At 36.7% G+C, this 9,272-nt stretch overlaps 1 protein-coding gene across 2 annotated transcripts; it reads right to left on the bottom strand.

Moving 5' to 3' along the window:
• Positions 1–7,483, bottom strand: LOC130814083 (uncharacterized). Of its 2 annotated transcripts, XM_057680082.1 has the most exons (12): positions 7,136–7,483; positions 6,653–6,742; positions 6,437–6,562; positions 5,397–5,564; positions 5,226–5,312; positions 4,970–5,091; positions 3,901–3,942; positions 1,651–2,646; positions 1,287–1,457; positions 1,064–1,195; positions 859–945; positions 1–766 (listed from the first exon to the last, which is right to left on the bottom strand). In XM_057680082.1, exons 1-12 carry the CDS (start codon positions 7,154–7,156, stop codon positions 142–144), a joined length of 2,667 nt encoding a protein of 888 aa, XP_057536065.1. In that variant the 5' UTR covers positions 7,157–7,483; the 3' UTR covers positions 1–141. The 2 variants fall into 2 exon arrangements, with proteins under 2 accessions (XP_057536065.1, XP_057536066.1); XM_057680083.1 differs by lacking the exon at positions 3,901–3,942.
• Between the last annotated feature and the right edge of the window lie 1,789 nt (positions 7,484–9,272).

Consider the following 9,272-nt stretch of genomic DNA (forward strand, 5'->3'; position numbering starts at 1 on the left):
GACCACATCAATATATATGAACTACATTAATATAAAGATATAAAGTACATCATAACACATGATAAAACAAAGTAATAGGAAATGTTTGGTGTTGCAAATAAAACGAAGGGAACATCAAAAGTTCAAAAAAGAAAACAAATTTTAATGGCTAATGCCCTTTTTTGCCCTCAATGACTCGAGAGCCTTTTCACGTAATTCAATCTCAAGTCTCTTTTTCTGTGATTCAGTCTCTTCTTCACTTGAATACTTCTTACGACGTCCATCATTTGATGTATTGACATCCTTCTCAATATTTTCTGGACCAGAAGACAAAGCATCAGCATCATTTGACTTTGGCTTCCTCTTACTAGCACGCTTCTCCTCTCTCTTCCGACGCCGCTCCTCACGGCGTCTACGTCGCTCCTCCTTACGTGCTTTCCTCTCTTCCTTCTTTTTTCTCTTAGCTTCCTTTCTATCCTCTATCTCAGATTCAGAGCTTGTATCATCCGATGTGACTTCCTTTCGTTTTGACCTTCTACGCTTCCTTTTTCCAGTATGCTTGTCACTTCCCTCTGATTCAGAATCAGAGTAAGCAGAGCTTCTCCGCTTTTTATGTGACTTTACCAAGGACTCAGACATATTGTTCCCAACATCTTTCGCTTGGGAATTTCTCTTCTCATCAAATTTGGAAAAGTCACCAGTATAAGTGTCAGGCCTATCGCCTGTCAAAGAAACTCTGTGTGGTGACTTTTTTAGATGATGAACTTCCTTCAAAGATGCTTCTTCACTGTAAACCAAAATGTACGAACAACGAAATATTCAGTTTACAAACAAATGAAAAGACGATTAGAGTTCACAATCTCATGTAAGGAAAAATACCTGGTAGGACGATCAGGAGACTCCCTTTGCTTGACAACGGATGAGCGTCCAGATTTTCTTTCTTCTAATTTCTTGTCCTCGTACTTCCTAACATTAAGTTATGATGATCAGCAGATTGTTTCAGCAAGCTACATACGAATGCAATCTTTTATATATGAGATGTTTCAAATACACCAAAACTGAATAACTGTTTACACATAACAACCTGTCACTTTGTTGTCTCTCTACAGTTGTTTCTGGGCTTACACGGCGAACTCTCTGGTCTCTTGATTTAATAGGACTTTGACTACCATTCGGCACTAATTTCTCTCCAACTCTATTTTCAAGACTCGCCAACCTGCAAATGTGAAAAATATGCTTGAATAATCATTTATAGAAATCCTTATAAAATGAACTTTGTATTTACAATCAATAGCAGCAGAATTGACCTCCTATCTTTATCGAAATTCTGGTTTCGCACTTCTACATGTGGCGACTTCTCTGGAGAAGCAGCAACAGGTGGCACTTTTCTGTTCGACTCCCTTCTTATAGAATGATCTCTCTGAGGGGACAGTGAAATAGGTTGTCTACGAGACATTATTGTAGCAGGTTCAAGGTTCCTGTAAGGATGTCAAATAAAAGATCATCAAACTATAAACATATCTAGTTAGTTTATCTTCCATTATCCAATTATGTTTCTGACAATGAAAATAAACATCCAAGAAACAGAAAAAACTTCAGAAGGTTATGCAGAGCAGAGATTAGACAAAAAAACAAAGGTGAAATCAAATTTCAGAAACTTCTAAGGCATACCTGTTTCTTTCTCGAGGGGACCCATTAAGAGATTTCTGAAGCCGGGGTGATGTCATTTTAACTGGTGAAGCAGAACTATGCCTGACAGGTGACCCTGATAATTGACTAGCAGGTGATGGAGACCTGCTGGGAGTTAGAGTACTTGTTCTCCTGCGACCTGGAACAGGTGACCTTTCCTGTATTGGAGATAATGATCTACGATCCACAGGAGATAAAGATCTGCGGCTCCTTGGCGAAGGAGACCTATGCCGAGCAGGATATGAAGTCTTACGACGGCCAGGAGATGGAGATCTTCGCTTGGCAGGAGATGGAGACCTTCGCTGAGCAGGAGATGGAGACCTGCGCCGGGTGGGAGATGGAGACCTGCGCCGGGTGGGAGATGGAGACCTGCGCCGAGCGGGATAAGGAGATCTGTGCCGAGGGGCAGGAGATGGAGACCTGCGCCGGGCTGCATAGGAAGACCTTCTGGCAGGAGAGTAGAACCGACGTCGAAAAGGAGATGGAGATCTGCTCTTGACTGGGGACCGAGACCTTGGACTTGAAGTGGATCTCCTACTACGACGGCTAGGGGGAGGTGATCTGTGTCTCCCAGGGGATGGTGATCGCCGGCGCCAAGGAGAGGGTGATCTGCGCCGCCTGGGAGGAGAGCGGTGCCTAACAGGTGACCGTGACAGACGCTTAGCAGGTGACCGTGACCAACGCCTAACAGGTGATCGTGATCGACGCCTAGAAGGAGATGGTGACCTCCTAGCAGGAGAAGGTGACCGACGTCGAAAAGGAGATGGAGACCTTCTCCGAACAGGAGAACGGGCTCTACGCCTCAAGGGAGAGGGTGACCTTCTAGAAAAAGACCTCCGCCTTGGAGACATGGACTCTCGAGAAGACTGTCTTATAGGAGTGATGGATCTTCGTGGAGGCCGACGTTTCCCTTGAGGTGAAACTGATCGCTTCTTTGCCCCAGGGGAAACAGATATACTCCTCGACAGACTTTTTTCACTGCTTGTAAAAAAGCTGTATCAGTCTAGTAAAAAAGTAAGAAATAAACTCTCCACTATCCATCACAAACAGAGAGAATGGAAAAACATAGAATAGGAAACTCAGTGCAACAATAATATTCAATGTGAATCATGCTAAACACAACAAAATGCAATTAGCAAACAGCAATGTCCTCAAAAGGATAAATTTTTTAGGAAAGGAGTGAAGTTATAGTAGAAGCAAAGACAAAAATTAGAGTAATTGTTAAATGATAAAAAAGAATTATATATCACGAAAAAAATAAATTTAAAACAACAAAAATATTAAATAAGCACATTTTTAGAGTAGAAAAAAAAAACTGTAAATTCAAAGCAAGCAACAAGATTTATACAATGTTCCATTACTCAAATGTCACAAAGGGGTTCCTACTAAGGGTCCATCTTAAGCACCTAAACATGGTTTTTTTAAGGGGGTGGGATTTATCTATCCTTACTCTTGTGATAACAAAGACATTATTTTTTATCGACCCTTGATAGCCAACTTCACATAATAAGAAGCGCAGTGATTTCAATGTCACTCTACTACAGTTCATTATTATAGTGAGATAACGAGACAAGTGTATATGAAGTTTAACTTTGGCACAAATGAGATAAAGAGAGACACTATAAAGCCAGAAGGGAGAGAACTCACTCCAAGTGGATGTTTCAAATATCTAGGGTCCATATTTTCAAAATTGTGGTGATGTGGCCCAAAGGGTTTAAGTGCCGGTGACAAAAATAGAGAGCAGTCACTAAGATATTATGTAATTGAAGTGTACCCGTACAAAAAAAGGGAGTTATATCAAACATTTATTAGACAAGATCAACTACATGGACTTGAATTAAAGACGAAGACTTAAGGCAAGGTTTAGGTATCACAAATATTGATGGTAAGATGAAAGAGAACCTCCCAAAATGGTTTGCGCATGTGCAATGAGGGGTATGAGAAAACAGGTAAGGAAAATAGAAAGTTGGAACTTGAAACTTGGAAGATTTAAAATGAGAACGAGGTCAAAATTGTTGAAATCAAAACGTAGGGAGAAAGAGAATCCATGTGCACCACCATTGGACTAATATATTGGTTCATGTAGTCGACCCAATCTTTCAAGATTAAGGCTAGTTGTTATTATAAACAAATGCAACAATGACAAAAATTAGATCCATGAAAAACCAAAAGCAAGGCATTCAAAAAACGTTTGAAGTCTTGAAAAGCATTGCATATAACTATGATAGTTACCGATGAGGCGATTGTGAATGATCAGATGGTGAATTAGATGCCCTGCAACAAAGAGGTAGTATGCGAATGAGCATTGCCGTGATCAAACAGATCACCAAACATGTCTATGGTGGATCAATGGACATGTGCACAACAGGACAGAAATTTGAAAGGTCATGCAAATTTGCAACAGCCGCCCAAAAATCACAAACATTTGATGCAAACAAAAAAACAATTCGAACACAATATAAAAAGGAAAGGGAGATGAAAGGAATGACATATTTAGGTAATTAAGGGGCAAAGTACAACATCAATGCACTACTTAAGCATCAAGAGCAAGCTCCTTGACACAAATAGGGTTTACAGGCTCTACTTCCAATTCCTTTGAAATGCATACACTGATGTGATATTATAGGCCACATAATACAAGGAACAATTATGGCAAAAAAAAGGAATTCTTTTACTAAAAAATAAGCTAAAGATTAAAAAAAAACAACAAAACAAGAATACATCAAGTCATAGAGCAGACAACATACGAAAGCAAAAAAAACCAATAGTGAATAAAATTTAAGAAGACAAGCTAGAAACAAAACACCAAAGAGACGCATATTCAAGTGAGTATTACATACCTAACTATAAAGAGCAATTAACAAAGCTAAAGAGAAAAGTTATTGAAACCAAACTGTCAAAGGCAAGTATATATAATATCAAGCACTCTCTTGACTACATCAATACAACAACAAAGCAAAATGCCTTATGTGGTGTTCGGACAAATCAATCAATAAATCAGTTCTAGGTCTCTTGACTAATAATGCCAAAATCACATAATCCTAACTGCTAAAAAGACCAAGTGTATTGACAACAGAAAACTACAAATTGACAAAGATCAAAGAATGCCATCACAATTCGAGAAGTTACAGTTTAACTACAATGATTTATTTTCAATAACAAGAGTCCCTAGCAGAAAGAAACAATGTCTTACATAGAGCAATCAAATCATGTTCAATAGTCCCACAAAAAATTCACAAACTCAATTCAATCCATTAACAAATCATTCAAATGACATCAAAATACAGCTTAAGTGGCCAACCTAGATCTTCCTCTAAATCCATTTTGCGCATCAGCTCCTTTTTCATCTCCAGACTGCACACCAGAACCTCTTTCTCGCCTTCCATTTGAATCCTCAGCACGATTATTTCCGGTCCCATCATCCTACAGTAGTTTGAGGTAAGGATATGAACCCAAATAAGTGCAGAAGCAAGCTGAGTGGCCATCAGAAACACAGGAGTTAAAATCAAACAACTTGAGCCTAAAGTAGCTCGATCTAGCATGAAAGGTTATGTTACCATTTGCCTCTCTTTCTCTTGCTGGGACTCTCTAACTTCCTTTTCCTCCCTTCTCTGGATTTCATTAAAGATACGATCCGTCTCTACCTACAAGGTATCACAAAAATTAAGCATGTGAGTATTGGATGTACAAATGTGCATAATTAGGCATCACTTAAGACTTGAGCTAACCATTTTCTTCCTAGTTTCCTCCTCTTTAGCATCCAGGAATTGTTGGGGAACACCACTAGCATTCTTCTGGGCACTGAGGAGAAGTGCCCAAAGTTCTTTCATGAACTTACCGGTATTTTTTTCCATAAAACCCGTAAGTTGAATCTGGATCTTCTTTCCATTAACCTCCTACCTCAAAACAAATACATCATAGAAATAAGTACACAGAACATTTTGAGTAATAGAAATTCCACATATGAAAATTCTTTAGTCTTAACTCAGCTGATTAAAGGTTCATGAAACACAAAGGTGTTTTATGGTAACAATTCGAAGACGGAAAAATAATAATTTAGTAACTTTCTTAAATCCAAGATATCATGCACATCCAAAACAAAGACAGGTTTTTAGGATGTCTGAAATACAACATTCTCAAAGCAAAATCACATAGTCATCGCTGCTTAGCAAACATGAACAAAAACATCAGCACAAATTCTCAAGTTTTACCTAATCTCAAACACAAATGATAAAACTCAAGCACTTGACAACAGAATAGTATCAAGTTAGTAAGTACGAAAGATTTTAAATTCATAATAAGGTTACAATCTATAGTAAGTAGTGGTAGCAAAATAAAAAAAGAAGTGACATTAACGTAACTTCATTGCAAGCATAAAAAAATATTACGAGATCAAGCTCTAGAACTAAAACCACAAAGTATCACGACAAGAATAATATAACATACTGGAATAAATTGTTTGATTGAGCCCATCATATCAACATTCTCCACACAAAGTGAATACAGATACAACAGGAGTATACAAAACAACAACTACAAAAATAATTAGCCATAAAAATTATTCAGGCAATGTAGTTGTTGAGATAATGCATGTGCAACATACTTCTTTAGCTGAAAATCAGATTATAGATTGTGTCTAACAGTCTGTTAAAAACCATTTAACTATCTCTTGGATATAATAGTCAGGCAAAAAGTAAACAAGCTCGAAGTGAGGTGTACATCAACAACTAACACCTAACAGGCAGCAATACTACAATGCAAGTGGTACCTTTCCTTCGAGAAGAGTATAGATGAAGTTAATGAGCACTTCATCTTCAAATCCTTCGAGAAATTCAGTAACTCTTTTAGCAATCCACGGCTTGATGACATCCATTTTCACTTTCGTAATATCAACCTAACAATCAAATTTTCAATAAGATCAAACTCCATGCAATCCTCTCAAACTGGTGACGCAAAAAAAAGAACTCAATAAGGTAATATGTACCAAATGTTCCAGTTCTGGAGCAAACTTCTGCGTCTTAAGCAACTTCGCCTGCTTATTCGAGAACCGAGTATCTTGATCGGCCGATGTACCCTACTCAAAAAACAAAATCCAATCATAATCAGAAAACGACACCACATTATATATGATGAATCATCCAATATGCATAAGCAACCAAAAAACTAAAGTTAATAGTAGGTATTAATTTGCAACTTCATAAAGAGACACATATGACCAGTTAACCGCTTCAGCGTAATCGCTATTAAGTTGTATATTATCAGTGTGCATATCAATATCAGAATCAACTTAAATTTTCAGTAATCTAACTAAGAAAATGAAATCGACCACTAAAAAACCGATTAATAATAGAATATGCTGTACCCAACCAAATGCTATCAAGAAAAGATGCAATCACAATCAAACCATAAATAATTGACTTATACAATTCAATATTAGCAAATTAAAGGAAGAAACAGATTCTATTACCCGAAAGAATCCGCCTGACATTTTCTAGGGTTTGGAAAAAAAAAACGCTAATGAGAAATCGAGCTCAAATAAAAATTAAGAAGATGCTTCAAACGATTTCTGAATGAGAAAGACAAGATTAGTCGGAAATTTAAGAGATGAAAATGGCGTGGCTGAATTGGTGAGGCATGTTTGCCGAAGAAGATGTGAAATGTACGAGCATGCGTGGGCGATTCAGATAGAGAAAGAGAGCGCTCCGCTTAGAGTATGTGTTATCGAGTAGAATACTGCTGCGGGATAGAAATATGTAGTAGCCCTAAATATGTTGAGGAGTGTACTCAATTAGACCTATTAGGATAGGAAGTATAGTCACCTCATCCCTTGTGTTGATTTTGAAACATGAAAAAATTATTTGTTTGCAAAGTGCAATTAAACATTAGAAAATATATTCCCGAACAATCTCATCTATTGATCATCTCATATTTGTTGTAAATAATCTCTGCAATTAATTATTTCTAAATAATTTAATATTTATATATTTTTTGCTTATAATATTTCTTGCCACATTTTAACCGGCTGCTATAAGTAAGGGTGTTAAAAAATCTGGTTTGGAAAACCCGACACAGATTATCCGGTATCCGGTTCTTGAAATCGGATGTTTTACCCGATTAGTAAAAAGCATATAATCCGGACCAGGTACCTGGTTTTCAAATCGGATATTCGAATCGGAAACAGATTGCGCTTTTGTAAATTCGAATACCAGGTATCTGGTTTTTTTTAATCCAGCTAGACCTAGGTTTTTAAGAAAATCCTAGAATGCTCTTCTTCATTTCTCAAATCTGACTTCATTTTTCAAGTTCAGACGCCTTTTCGTCCTCATACTACTTAATGTCGCTACCTCTTCATTTTGCCCCATTATTGCCACAACCGCAGTACTTTTTTCCTCCTCTTCATTTCTCAATCATATCTCAAGCATTAATTGTTTAAGTATTTTTTTAGTCTCATTTCCATGTCTAGTTATTTTGTAACTTTATTTTCGATATTTTGAATTTATTTTCTGATATTTTTTTGCCTTCATTTTCATACCCTCTTCTCAATTTTAACTTGAAGATATATTGAAACTAGATGAAATTCAACTTATCTAATGCTTGAATCTACTATCAATTTAAAATGTCATTTGCTTCTCATGAAAGATTCTGCTTTAGTTAAGCTACTTAGGAAGTATCGTGGTACTCCTATTGAAGAGGATTAGAAGAAAGTGTCTACTTTCTTAAGTGTTTTTTATGATGCAACTTTGAGATATTCTGCTTCTCGTTATATAACTTACAACTCTTTTGTACATGAGATTTTTGGGACTAGATTGTTGCTTGCCAACAGAATAGGTGTCGATAATGAGGGTATGAGGAAAATGACTACCAATATGATGATCAAATATGACAAATATTATAGAAACATTGATAATATTAATATATTAGTATTTGTAGTTATTCTCCTTGAGCCCAGCATTAGTGGAATTATGTTAATTGGATTGTGGGTGCTTCATATGATGCCAGAAAAGCTACTCTCTTGTCACTAAAGATTGAAATGGTTTTTCAAAGTTTGTTTTGTTCCTATGCTTCTTCTATGTCTCCTCTAAAGACAAGTGGGGCTACTTCTTCCACTTCAACCTCTTCCATTTTTACTCAAATGGGACTCAAGAAATGGGAAAAGTGTACCTTATTAAACCGATGAATTCAAGATATCAAAGGGAGACACGTTGTTCATTAACTAATGTCAACAAAAGTGAGTTGGAAAGGTATTTAAAAAATACATGTGAACCTCATGATTCTAACTTTAAGATTTTACCATGGTGGAAAGATCAAACAAAAGGTATCCTATTTTTCAAAAGATGGCTAAAGATGTGCTTGCTATACCTATTTTTACCATTGCTTCTAAATTTTCTTTCAGTACTAGAGGTCATTTCTTGATGATTGTCGAACTTCAATGACTCCAAAGATGGTCGAAGCCCTTATTTGCGCACCTAATTGGCTTCATATTTTTAGGACTCCTTTAGCAATAGAGGAGAGTTTGCTTGCACTTGAAGAAACGAAGGAAGGTTAGTATAAATTTTAATTATTATTCAATTGAATATTTAATATTTAGGAGTTAAATATTGTTC

The sequence above is a fragment of the Amaranthus tricolor genome, chromosome 5, assembly GCF_026212465.1.
Source record: "Amaranthus tricolor cultivar Red isolate AtriRed21 chromosome 5, ASM2621246v1, whole genome shotgun sequence".
NCBI classification, from domain to species: Eukaryota; Viridiplantae; Streptophyta; class Magnoliopsida; order Caryophyllales; family Amaranthaceae; genus Amaranthus; species Amaranthus tricolor.

Excerpts from the sequence above, each read along its gene's own strand:
- LOC130814083 (XM_057680082.1), bottom strand. The coding sequence starts at position 7,156 with ATGTCAGGCGGATTCTTTCGG. Across the intron at positions 5,313-5,396 it reads AGGAAACTAGGAAGAAAATG|GTAGAGACGGATCGTATCTT; the intron begins GTTAGCTCAAGT and ends GATACCTTGTAG. Across the intron at positions 5,092-5,225 it reads AAGAGAAAGAGAGGCAAATG|GATGATGGGACCGGAAATAA; the intron begins GTAACATAACCT and ends AAACTACTGTAG.